General features: G+C 34.1%; 1 protein-coding gene across 1 annotated transcript; it reads right to left on the minus strand.

Moving 5' to 3' along the window:
- Window positions 1-1,526: 1,526 nt before the first annotated feature.
- Window positions 1,527-14,112, minus strand: LOC123888611 (golgin candidate 3-like). Its single transcript, XM_045937695.1, has 15 exons — window positions 13,659-14,112; window positions 12,928-13,026; window positions 11,645-11,740; window positions 10,158-10,313; window positions 6,768-6,906; window positions 6,613-6,677; window positions 5,564-5,737; window positions 5,294-5,407; window positions 5,047-5,193; window positions 4,477-4,773; window positions 4,260-4,325; window positions 3,735-3,937; window positions 3,483-3,537; window positions 2,437-2,622; window positions 1,527-2,035 (listed from the first exon to the last, which is right to left on the minus strand). The coding sequence occupies exons 1-15, from the start codon at window positions 13,884-13,886 to the stop codon at window positions 1,718-1,720; spliced, it is 2,343 nt and encodes a 780-aa protein (XP_045793651.1). The 5' UTR covers window positions 13,887-14,112; the 3' UTR covers window positions 1,527-1,717.
- Window positions 14,113-14,250: the final 138 nt, after the last annotated feature.

The following is a 14,250-nucleotide window of genomic DNA, read 5'->3' on the forward strand; positions in this document are numbered from 1 at the left end:
CATTCATGTAATTTGTGCGGATTTTGGATTTCGTTCCTGAAATTTGTGCAAATTTTGGTTTTTAGCCTATTTAGTTAAATAGGTCATGTTGTAGTTCATTAAAAAAGCTTTTTAGGCTATTAGGTCAGCCTATTTAAATTAATATGAATAATATTTTTACTACTATTATTATTTATATATTACAATTTGTACTTTGATTAAATTATAAATTTATTAACTTTTTCAGTAGTTTAAGTTTATTAATCGACATTGGGTTTTCACATATATAAATGTATTATTATAAACTAGAATTGAATATGATGACGTATATAGTCAAAGTCTCTAACATATCATGTTAAATATCAAAAGGACATTGATTTATTAATTCATAAGTATATTTAAAAATAAATATAATTATTTATTTAAATATGTTCATGTGAAATAGACTTTTAAACAGGCTAACAGACCACATTAGACTTTCAAAAGGTCTGGCTCAGACCTAATTACCTAAAAGATAAGCTTATGATAGGCCACAGGCCAGACTCAGACCTTCAAATTTTTGACAGGCCAGGTTCAAGCTTGACAAAGCCTCACTCGGCCTAGCCTATTCCCACCTCTACTTATAAGGAAAGTGTTTGAGAATTTGTGAAGTGGCTCAACAAGATAATGGGGCTGTTTGTTTCAGCTTTAAAAAAAATGTATTTTTCTTTATATTTTTGGAAATAGATTTTCTAAAACCGTTTTTCAAAATATTACAAGTTTTGTTTATTATTTTTTTCTAAATTGAAAGACTAATTTTGACATCATATAACATAAACACACATTATTGAAGATCAAAACATAGTCAAAATCACAATATTTTCAAAAAGTTGTATTTCAAAAATGATTTTTATGATAATTTATTTGAAATAGCTTCAAAATTTTGATATCCAAAAAAAGTTTCAATAAAATGTCAAATACCTAAAATTACATTTTAAGAATAATTATCCAAACCAAATTTTCATTTGAAACTCTTAAAAAGTTCCTTTGTAAAAAAAAAATTATACAAAATTATATAAGACTATAAGAATTTATTTTTAAAAAATCTGTAATAAACAGGTCCAATATTGGTTAACAGGTTATTATATAGAATTTGAAGGAATTGATGAATGATGGAGGAAGGTTGATGAAGATGCTTGCAGCTTGCTTGTTGTGGAAAGAAGTGGTAGAGGAAAGAAAGAATAAAAATCAAGTGTCGAGGGAGTATTGTAATAGTGGGCATATTAGATGAAGTCCATGGCAAACTTACAAATACATCTTCGACCAAAATGATTAATATAAAATGGTTGTTTTCTCGTTATTTTGGCACAATTTTGACATATTCAAAAACTATAGTCACATCTCAGATTCAGGACTAAAATGATTGTTTACTCTTTATTTAATATAATCAATTTTTCAACAAAATTGTTATTTTTTACCATCAATTGTATTTTTATTTTTTTATATTCAAAACCTGGTGGAGTATTATATGATATTGAAGACATGATGTGATTACTGATTATATGGCATACATCAAGATAAATTTTCAAATTATGCAGTATCCACGGGAGATAACTGGCCTTGAAATTTTTTGTCATATTAGTGAATAATAATACACTCATTTTCAAGTTAAATAATTGATCGAACAAGATTGCATGCCTATATTATAACAATGATATCTACCTTTGATTAATTACATTTAAAGAAAAAAAATATATATTTAGTATCTAGGAAGAAGTTTTGAACTACTTGTTTTGCTATCTGAGTATGTAAGGGGAACTGTTGAGAATTCTGAACCAATTTGTTCAGAATGCTGAAAATATCCACGAGAGAGTGGACTGATGTTCTGATTAGTAGGCGAAGTAATTGATGCAGTTCCAGTACTAAACCTCGGAATGGAAAGTGGTGAAGAAGCAGAATTAGTATTTTTATCGCGTGAATCACCACCCATGGAATCACCTGTACTTCCTGACAACTCCCTTTTTTCTCTTTCTTCTGTTTCCTTGAGAAGAAAATCAACCCACATATCTGCAAAGGACTGAAGAAGGAAAATACTTGTTCAAATCTGAATTTCTAATTGTCAACTCGATATCAAAGTAGTATAAAATGCGATTAGATCTAAAATGTAACATGGAATATGTTACATAATTTAAGAAACGGCCAGTTTTCAGTGTGCAGTATACACTTGTGCTGTAAAAAATAACAGGAAAGAAATAGAATGACAAGATTCATGTCCAAAAAATTAACACCTTCAAACATTTTCCCCCTTCTCCCAAGCTGCCAGCCGCCCCAAATAAGGGGGGAATGGAAGGAATCAAGGAAGAGAAGCCATGCCCTCAAATATTATCTTTGGCACACCCGCTAGGTGAAACTCCGCAGAGAAACAAATGAAGTGCACCAAAGGAGGAAATATACCAATACCAGAGGGGAAGAAATTACCTGGTTATCAGATGCCACATTTACAGCTGATTCAGTTGCACTTCCTCCTAAGATACCTCCAACCAGGCGACCAGGCAACCCAAGAACGCCACGGACAACACCTTTTCCTGGACCTTGTTGTGCGAGGCCTATCCTTTGCTTGTCCTCATCAGAGAATCCCAGCATGCGAACCATCAAGTCCAAAACCTGTCCCAACATAAAAAACTCCATGAAAAAGATCATTCGAACAATATAGGACACAAACCAGGTAAAAGAACACAGCATTGGGACAAAAGTTGAGAGAAGGAACCAAAATATACAGCCAAAAGTAAACATAAGAAACAGGAGAACATAATTTTATATAACCTTCACAAGTTAAACGGTTCTTAAAACATCATCAACTAACCCTGCAACTTCTTAACTCTATCCTAGCACGATTATCCTATTTTAACATAGATGTGGGCATCCTCATGAATCTGGCCATATACTAGCTTTTTTGGACAAAATCTATCAACCATAAATCAACTCACTAGTATTAAAACTGAATCCTTAAATTTCTCTCCCATCTCTCCTCAACACACAAGGAAATACTGATGGGACTTGAGTACTATGGGGTGCCCAAGTCCCACGTCAAGTAGTATGGGATGCTTGGTGGAGTATTTAAGTGGCTTGGTTCATCCCCCCTTGATACCTAGCTTTTGAAAGTGGGTTCTACAAGTGCTATTATATGTATCAATTGGTATTAAAGCTGTTTGTTGGTGGTTCAGAAAAGGCTACCTCTGGAGGGGCAGACCGGAAAAGGCCAAGTAAAGCATCATAGAGTTCCAGCCGCAGGAACGTCAGCTGTCAGGGGTTGTGCTACAATAGGAACTTTGGTATTAAGGGGCACTCAAGTCCCACATCGAGTAGTATGGGATGCTTGGTGGAGTATTTTAGTGGTTTTGTTCTTCTCCCCTTGATAGCTAATTTTTTAGAGTGGGTAAAATTATTCTTACAGCAGAAATGAAGGAAAGGGTTTCAGTCCTGAAAAATGCATATAAAGCAACCACAATTAGAAGACTTGATACCTCTTTGCTGTGGTTTCTCTGGAAGTAAGTTATAAGGAGTTTTATCACAATGCGCCTGTAAAATACAATTAAAACCAGTAAAAAAATTATTCTCACAAACGGAACATCATGACAAAAATAAGTTCCTAGCTTATCTTTATTATTACAAATACTGCTTTCTCTAAGACTAGGCGAGATCAGCTACATTGGTCAAACAATGCCATTATGTTCTATTATAGAAATTAATTATACTCAGAAGAAAAACATGCCAACCTGTCAACAAGAAAATCAGAATCCACTGACATTCTATTTAGCCGTGTCATACTCTGTTCAAGAGCGCGTCTCAATTTGGCATTTTCTTCCTCAAGCTTGCTTACTCTACTTCTCCATTCTGATTGTACCTTCTCAGATTGAGAAAGCTTGGCTAAAATTTCTTCTTTTTCACCGCTCAATATATCTGCTCTGCAATCTGCATCCTGGCAATAACATAACCATTCAATGTACATGCTGCTTAATTATAAACACAAACAAGTCGACTTATTATCCTTTTGAATCTTAAAAACGACATACAATGTCAATATACTAAGCAAAAATTTCAGGAACGATAGACGATAATACAAGATGCATTATGCTCTAAGCACAACGATTTTGTAACTCTAAAATCAAATATACTTGTGTTACAATCAGCAAAGATCATCATATGCTTTTGTGTTATAATCAATTGCTGTTCAATTCAATTTTTAAACAATGCATAAGTTGTGTGCATATTAATTTAGTAAAAGTGTGATAGATTCATACTTTCAACAGTTGAGAAAGACTAGCTGTTTTTTCCCTAGCACGAGCCAACTCTCCTTCTACATGTTCCTTCAGGAAATAAAATCAATAGCAAATATAAGCTTACTCTGTGTAACAATACACAGACAGAAACATATGAAGGTGAGGAGGAACATTAGGGTATGTTAACAACTCAATTTATGACAGCAAACTTGTAATAATAAAATAATTTAAAAACAACCTTAGCTTCAATTTCAGCATAATATTGTCCAAGAGCTGTCTGCAAATTTATTAGTTCAATATTTTTGGCATCTATTGTGCTTATACAGTTTGTAAGCTTTTTGTTCAAGTCATCAATGACTTCTCTGGACTTCAGAATTTCACTGTTGTTTGCCATTTTCAATTTCTCCTGATCTGAAGTAGCTTGCTTCAAAGCTCTCTCGAGATGTAATATTTGAGCCTTTAAGTAATTATTACTATCCCGTAGTTCTTCAATGATTTTGGTATCCTCGTCCATTTTTTCTGACTCTTCATTTTCCTAGAGAAATAGCACCGAGATGGAAATTTTTAGTCAGGTGCGGAAAGATTGATATGCTAAATTTATGTAGCAATCGTAGTTCATTCGCATTAATTATAAAATTAAAGACATTGGGAAACAAAATATTATATAACTATATAATGAGAAGCAATAACTTATGAGATGAAAACCATAGAAAGATAAAGACAATTGGAACATTTTTTACTCTTGAATATCAACGTTGGTTCATCATTAATCTTGCTTCAACAGATAAATTTAATAAATAAATAAAACCTTCTCTAACAAATGTTGTTTAAGGCGGGTCAATTCTTGTACTGCTTTGTCCTTCTCCTGCTGTGTTTTCTTCAAATCATCACTCATCTTCTGTAAGGATATTTCCATGTCTTCTTTTCCGGGAAAACTTTTGGAAGGATCTGACAACTGTTACCACCAAAAGCCAATTCACCAACGACAACCATTATTAGTATGGAGCTTAACGGATAAATTAAAAAGTAAATATTACTGTGAAGTTTGGGCTCACATCACTGACACTGCTTGAATCCCTATTCTGGACTTGAGAAGCATCAGGTGACTTGTTACCAGTGAAGGAAACCTTACTTGCTTTGAGTGCAGCCTCAAGTTCACTTTTTTCCATCTAATAACAATGTGAAGATAGGATAAATTAGAGCACTCTAGACTAGAGCACAATATGAAAAACAATTAAGTCCAACTTTTGATTGATAAGATGGTAGAATTATTTTGTATTACAATTGTATTACGATGGAATAAAGTAATGCATATATCTACAAACCTTAAGAGTGGTGTTTTCCGTCTCTAAAATTTCGATTAGTCTTTTGGAGCTATCCATGGCATTACCTTCTTCACCTTCCTGTTTATCCTGTTTAGTCAACTCCAATTGCAGATGTTTTATCTCTGATACCTTTTCATTCACTTCATTATGTAATTGCCTCACCTCATTTGTAGTCTTCAAACAGTAATAAATATAGGAGTCAGATAGCCAGAAACTAGAAAATGGTCAAGTTACTACTTTGCATTTACACACAAGTGCACGCATACACATGCACACATATATAAAAAGCCATCTCATGTAATATACGTAGAAATAGTGATTTGGAGATTTTGAAGCATTGGAAAAAGCTATCATTGTGTTCTCTTGTACTTTCGATTCCTATCATTCTCATGAATCATTGAATCCATGCAAATATATTCTTCAGTTCTTCCCAAATATATACATTCCCAAATTTCTTGTTTTGCAAAACTATATTGGATTTTCTTTCATGTTTTTCTCTTAATTTAATATCAATTTGTGATATTTCATTCACAAACAGAGATAAATAGGAGATCTCAATTTGGATTGCTATCTCAATTCATGATACCAGGGTAGTCTTACCTTCACTAGATTGAAAGACAAGGCAGTTTTCCTTTTAGGGGTCAGTGGTTATGTTTTTAACTCATCTATTAATAATTTGACACTAAATCTCATTATCATGTCCATCAAATGTTATTTACATATATTCCTATACACCAAACAATTTCCTGAAAAGATATTGTTTTGATTGTTTGCTTTATAACATTTTGTAATGCTATATACAACTTGGTGGAAATAAGACAGCCATAAATTTAGTAAATACCAAAATAAAAAATAAAATAAAAAAAACAAATAGACATCCTAGACTACAGAACACAGTGAAACATGACATTCATTTCAAAGTACATCTGTTTATAAAGTCTTTATGTCAATAGCAATCTCACATTGTAAACTATATATCCAAGTGTAATAAAATAAAGATGTTGGAGCCGTGAACATCAAATTTGCATCTATGCTTATGTGGAACTTACTTTGTCTCTTTCCAATTTTAATAATTTAAGCTCCTCTTGAAAAGACTTGTTCAATTTCTGTTCCTCTGGCAGTGCAGAAAGAATTAGATTAGCAGTTTCTATTTAAACAGACAAAATGATGATTCAATCAAGATATTCCAAATGCAGAAAAATACCGTTGAATTGTAGCTGAATGTTTGCCAATTTATCTCGTTCTTGCTCCAATTCCAGCTTCAATTTTTGTATCTCATGAGTATGTTGTACTTGTGCTGCTGCTGTGGCACTATTTTTTCCTTCTACCAAATCTGCTAGCTCCTAGAAGGCATTCATACATCTGTTGTCAAGTTCATTCATCACTAAAAAATAAAACTATATATTGATAGATATCGTATAGTTTATACAAGGAATAATAGAAATAAAGGAAAAGAAGCACGTGCTCAGGATGATGCAAATCAATTAAATGCATCAGATGTGACTGAATACGTGGTAGAGAGAGAAGGGCTCTAGATCCTTTTTATACGGAACCCATCATGGAGAGTTGGTTACGGATTGATTCAATTGCAGTCACTGCAGAGGAGTGTTAAGCAGCTCGAATTGCTTATTCTATCTTAAATTCCTGCATTTTTATTTCTTTCCTTCTTCACTTTATATTGTATACATGGTTAGATCCCGTTTGATCTCTAACCCAATTTCAAATCAATAATACAATATAATTTTCTCTGTTTCTTTGAATTCTGTGTGGTGATTTTCTTTCTAGATCTATTGAATCCTATCAATTGGTATCAGAGCCTTGGTTAGATCTTAACCCGTGTATGGTAGCAACAACAAGAAGCATCATGGAAAATAGAATTGATCTCGTAGAACAGAGAACTAACACTATGGAAACAACGTTGGAGCTGATGCGTAAGATGGTGGTAGATATACACCCACGACCTCAGATCTCGTTGGATCAGGTTCGTCAGCTGATCACTGAAACACATCCTCACCATCGTCGAGCACATAATCGTAACGTTGAGGAAGAGGATTGGAGCGATCAGAGTGCGATTTCATCAGGATCGCGATGGCGAACGACACGTAACCATGGTGGTCACCGTTTGAATCTGGGAGGAAGTAGGAGGAGATTGGAGATTCCGATCTTCAAAGGAGAAGATGCGTATGGGTGGTTAGTAAGAGTGGAACGTTATTGTAGAATTAATGAAATACGTATGCAGGATAAGGTGGATACAGTGGTGTTGGCTTTAGAAGATAGGGCGTTGAACTGGTTCCACTGGTGGGAGGAGCAAACACCATTAAGAACATGGGAAGAGTTTAGAATTGCTGTCCTTAGAAGATTCCAACCTGGGTTATTGCAGAACCCATTGGGACCACTATTGAGTTTGAGGCAAAAAGGTACTGTTATGGAGTACAGAGACAAGTTTGAAGGACTGGTAGCACCGCTTAGAAGAAGAGATACAGGGCGATGAAAAGTTGAAAAATATTATCCAAGATTTAATGAGTAATTCTTTGAGTCACCCTGGTTATCAATTAAAAGGAGAAAAACTGTTTCATAAAGGAAGGATAGTGATTCCAAAACAATCACCCAGGATTGCTTGGATCTTACATGAGTTTCATGACACAGCCACTGGAGGACATTCTGGTTATTTACGAACTTAAAAGAAGATTGCAGGTTTGGTGTTTTGGGAGGGAATGAGAAAAAACATCAAAGCCTATGTTGATTCTTGTGAAGTTTGTCAAAGGAACAAATACCAAACTCTGAGTCCTGGAGGTCTTTTACAACCATTACCCATTCCCACTCAATTATGGATTGATATCTCTATGGACTTTATAGGTGGATTGCCTAAAGTTCAAGGAGTTGATACTATTATGGTAGTAGTTGATAGATTGACAAAATATGCTCATTTCTTGCCAGTAAAGCATCCCTACACAGCCAAAGATATAGCAGAACTGTTTATCAAAGAAATAGTAAGATTACACGGTTTTCCTAGCTCAATAGTTTCTGACAGGGACAGAGTTTTTCTGAGTTCTTTTTGGACAGAATTATTCAAGCAGGCTGGTACAAAGCTGAAGTACAGTAGTGCATATCATCCCCAATCTGATGGACAGACTGGGGTGGTGAATAGATGTTTGGAAACGTACTTAAGATGCTTGACAGGGAGACAGCCTAAGATGTGGCCTAAGTGGTTAGCATGGGAAGAATACTGGTACAACACCAATTACCATGCCTCTATTAAGTCCACTCCTTTTGAAGCCTTGTATGGGAGACACCCACCCATCTTAGTTAGAGGAGATGTGCATCTTTCTGCAGTAGAAGAAGTCAATAAATTGACTGCTGAAAGAAACGAAATGATTAGGGAAATGAAAGATCAACTTCTGAAAGCCCAAAATCAAATGAGGGAACATGCCAATAAGCATAGAAGAGAGGTGAATTATCAAGTAGGAGATATGGTCTACTTAAAAATTCAACCTTACAAGTTGCAAAAGTTGGCAAAGAGGTTTAATCAAAAGCTGAGTCCTAGATACTATGGACCTTATGAGATATTAGAGAGAGTAGGAGCTGTGGCCTACAAACTCAAACTACCAGCAGATAGTAGAGTGCATCCAGTTTTCCATGCTTCATTGTTAAAGAAGGCAGTCTCAGCAAATGTAGAAACTCAACCCTTAACTACTTGCATGAATGAGAATTGGCAATTGGAACCAGGCCCTGAAGAAGCAAGGGACTCTAGAGTTAATGACAAAGGAGAGTTAGAAGTTTTAGTGAAGTGGGAAGGGTTACCAGAATTTGAAAACTCATGGGAATTGGTGCACAAGATGAGCAAGAATTTCCTGATTTCCTCTTTGAGGTCAAAGAGAGTCTTGAAGGAGGGGGGTATTGATAGATATCGTATAGTTTATACAAGGAATAATAGAAATAAAGGAAAAGAAGCACGTGCTCAGGATGATGCAAATCAATTAAATGCTTCAGATGTGACTGAATACGTGGCAGAGAGAGAAGGGATCTAGATCCTTTTTATACGAACCCATCATGGAGAGTTGGTTACGGATTGATTCAATTGCAGTCACTGCAGAGGAGTGTTAAGCAGCTCGAATTGCTTATTCTATCTTAAATTCCTGCATTTTTATTTCTTTCCTTCTTCACTTTATATTGTATACATGGTTAGATCCCGTTTGATCTCTAACCCAATTTCAAATCAATAATACAATATAATTTTCTCTGTTTCTTTGAATTCTGTGTGGTGATTTTCTTTCTAGATCTATTGAATCCTATCATATATCCTATCAAAAAGTTAAATCAAAATGGCCAGACAAAAAAAAATCAAATTATAAAGAAATAGAAAAGTCAAATTAATATTTTCATTTCCTATAAATGGTGCACATACGCTGGGACTAAATGAAAGTGAAGTAGTGAACATAGACATGGGATAGACTAACAAAAAGGACTTGATCAAAATCAAACAAGGGTAATGAATACCAAAAAGAAAAAGTTGTCATGAATGCCACGTTATGGTCAATCTTCTTCTGTTAATACATAACTTAAGAATAACCAAAAAAAACTAAATTTTTATTACCTTGTCCTTTACTTGTAAGTTTGAATGATTAGATACCGTCTTACTTGGAATTGTATTGGATTCCAAAGTAGACATGGTTCCGTTGTTTGTAGCATAACGGTTTTTTATTTGAGCTGCGAACCTATGCTGTCGATTAGATGACTGGTCACTGCTTCCCTGCACAAATATATATATGTGTGGAACCATGATTTCTCAGTTTTTTTATAAAGCTGTATGAGATGAGACATATACAATAAAAACAGGATTTTTATCTTTTTGCTAATCAGCCCTGGTTTATGAATGCATAGTTCAATTGATCAGAGGAATTAATATTTCTTATTAATTACATTGATCTAACATTGTGATCAAATAATAATTTAAAGAAATAGCAGTGTGAACCTTTGGGCCGAAAGAGCTTTCTAATTAAAATGTCTATGCTTTTATACCAAAGGAAATCCATAAGAAGACTACTGGCTTTGCTATAAATAGAAGCCACAATAATAATTCTACGTCAAAGATTGATAAGGGTCCTCTGGATTAAGACTTCAGCTTTACAATGAAATGCATCACATAAGAGAATAAATTGCACGCTCTAAAGAAATATTTCATTGCTTTTCTACCCCAAAACTTTGGAAAATAATGTAAATAAAGTGCTGCAAAGAAACTGGTCAAACCCACTTCTCTGTTTCTTTTCAATACTCGGTTTCTTTGTTTTTTTTATATGTTTGTTTCTTACTTTTTCTTCTTATCTCTGTTTCATTTCTTTTTTTATAATTCCTAAATATATCAAATAGTAGTGAAGTATGGCCAACCTGTGTCAAGAGTCAAAATTAATAACTATGACAGTTTACAAGGAAGTTGATTTTCATTTTTCTATCCAAATTTAAATAAGGACCTAAGTCAACCCGAAAAGATAGCTCACAGGGAGAGGGTCCCCCTCCTTCATTGTTCAGCTGGGGGGCAACAGATATAGGATAGGATTTGATACAGTACTAGAATGTGGGTTTAGGCTTTCCTCCACTTGTAACTATTGTTCCCTATCCACTGTGAGGTTCTCAATATTTTCCAATAAAAAAATATGAAGCATAAGTTTTGGAAACCCATTTAAGTACCATAACATAGCAATGTATATGGCATACTCATTGTCATCATTATTTAAATTTCATACCAAAATTATCAGCTACAAGATATAAAACGATGAAGGACGTAAAAGCACAGGTTAAAATTTATGGAATAAACCATCAACTTAGTCCCTAAACTACCCCTCACTCTTCAATTTAGTCCCTAAACTATATTAATATAATAAGTTGTTCATAAAGTATATGACATCTGTCAATTTAGTAACATCTTAATAGTAGGGACTAGTTGACAGATTTTATATACTTAAGGGACTACTTATTGTATTTACATAGTTTAGAGACTAAATTGATGGTTTATTCAAAATTTATGCAACAAAAAACAAGCATTAAACTCTTCAGAATAAAGTTTGAATATAAATATAGGATCACCTTGAGTTTGTGATTGCCATTTGAAGATGCAGAACTTGTAGCCTCTAAATTCTGTTTTAACGAGCCATTTTCCTTATTCAGTCTAATGATGTGATCCTGCAAAATTGAAATGGTTGAAAAGTTAACTTACCAAATTCTAGGATTAATAAATCCCACATTAATTAATACACAGGGCATTATGGACTATTTATGACACCTCTTCCTGAGAAAGATCCAATGATGAGATATAATCCTTTTGTTATGGGAAAAGAGGGTTTAAATAATCAGAGTTTTAGAAAGAATTGACAAATCCCGATGCACAGATATATTTATTTTATTCTTCAAATGGTAAGTTGCAGCTAAGTTCATCTTATTTTAAACAAACATGATATAAGGTCCAAATTGGGGATTGCATGATACCACTATAAATACAGTTTAATATGTCTCTTTGATCCGTCTTAGGGAAAAAATATTGATGGGAATGCCTCACAGAATGATTCAAGTTGGATAGATGACATAAAAAAAGTGTTCAAGTTAATCATAATTTGTGGATGGAAATTTCAAATAAAAACAAAAAAAAAGATATTATTTACCGGATAACTATTGATTGTAAATCAACAACTAGTATTTAATTACAAGAAAATATGATTTGTATCACATTATAACGCTCTATGCAATGAATGTCGAGAAGAGAAACGTGATAAGTCTTGGGAGAAAAGATAGATGAATAAGAGACAGAAGATGTTGGAATAACATTATCCATAGGGAAGGTAGAGTAGCATCTATTGAGGGGAAGATGATGCAAATTTGCCTAAGGTCTGTGTGGTAATGTGAGAAGAACATCAACAGAGTATAAAGTGAGACAACTGGACAAATAAGAGGCAACTTCATGAAGAGCAGTGGAACACTAAATTATTTAAATGCATAATGATTTTTGTAAAATTTGGTTGGTAATAGAACATAGTGGGATCAACTGACCCGTATAGCAAACCCACCAAGTAGAAATAGAATATGGATTGACTGTTGCTATATGTGAAACAATACAAGGTCCATAAAGAGTTTAAAAAGAAAAGACAACACAAAACAAACAGTAGTTTTTCAAGGAACTAAGAAAAATTCCAAGCTCTGCTTAACAAGATCATTCAGCATACAAGAGACAAAAGACAAGTTCGTGTATCAACAGAATGGCCAATGCCACCCAACAGCTGAAATTGAACATTAAGAAGCTCCAACATTAGAAAGAACATAAGCAAAATTGATATATTACCAGTACGTATATGCAGAATAGTGACAGCTATCCATACCTCTTTTTCTTTTAATAGTGCTGCATAATTAACTGACAGTGCTTTAATCTCCGCTTCAGATGCTTGAAGTCTCTTGATTTCTGCTCTATATTGCTCTATCTACAAGAAATACCAAAAAAATTATTCAACTAGAGGATTCAAGACACTCTATTAAATTTCAAAAAGGTCACTGAATTAGCCCCTGGAAAATATAATGTCATTGACTTTATAAATATTTCAAAAAGGTTCCTAACTCTATTGAATCTTCAAATTAGTACATATATTTAACCACTTACTCTCAATTAAGTCACTATATTTTACAACTTACTATCAATTTAGGCCCTAACATATTCTTTGAAAGACTAATATGAGTAAATTTGACAGAATAAGGGATCTATTTGAGAGTGTCCTACAAAGTCAGGACTTGTTTGGTGGTTTACTCAACTAATTATACATAGCAATCTCATCATCATGCATCCTGTAAAAAAATCTCTACTCCTCAGATACAATGCATGTTACGAATAACATTTCTAGAGCAATTTGTTTGGAGCATATACTTATTGATAATTATAAATTGTCTTTCTTAATCATCTACACGATTTCATGCACAGCGTTCGTCAATTCAAATTTAAATCTCTACATACAGCAACTCATAAAGAATTCACAATCACACGTTACTGGATAGTTCAAAATCTAAACGGCGCCAAGAACCACAAATCACGCAATCTTATGGCGAATTTCAGCATTCATACCTCAGAAGCATAGGCATTATCTGTAATTCCGTTTGCCGCAGGTGACCTAGGAATCGAATTGGAATGCGTGGAGCCACGAGAATTCCGGCGATCGGAGACGGTAGGACTTTGGCCGTCAGGAGGGATTCCGTACGAAGCTAAAACGGCGTCGTCTTCATCGTCTTCGTCGTGAACATCGAGGGCGATCTTATTCAAATTCTCCTTCAAATTGGCAATGGTGCTCCACATGATTCAAACCCCCAAATCAAATCGAGAATTCGAGTTTAGAAGGATATTTGAATTGAATTGAATCAATTGTTGTTGTTGTTGAATCAGAGATTCGGTGAAGATGCACGCACTGCAATTTGCGCTGGATCTCGCCTTCGAATCTATATCAGCGTTTTCATTGCAATGCCAGTTCATTCGTTTTTTCTTCCAAAACTATCAAAGGGAAAAGTTAAAATTTGGTGTAGCCTCTTTTGTTATTTCCAAATTTACCCTTTATTTCAAACAATTTTTTAAAAAATATTTAAAAAGAAAAAAATAACAGTATTCTACACAAAAAAAAAAAGTTAACCACTCAAACAATCATAAAGGGGAGAGAAGGGTTATT

Source organism: Trifolium pratense, linkage group LG6 (genome assembly GCF_020283565.1).
Source record: "Trifolium pratense cultivar HEN17-A07 linkage group LG6, ARS_RC_1.1, whole genome shotgun sequence".
NCBI classification, from domain to species: Eukaryota; Viridiplantae; Streptophyta; class Magnoliopsida; order Fabales; family Fabaceae; genus Trifolium; species Trifolium pratense.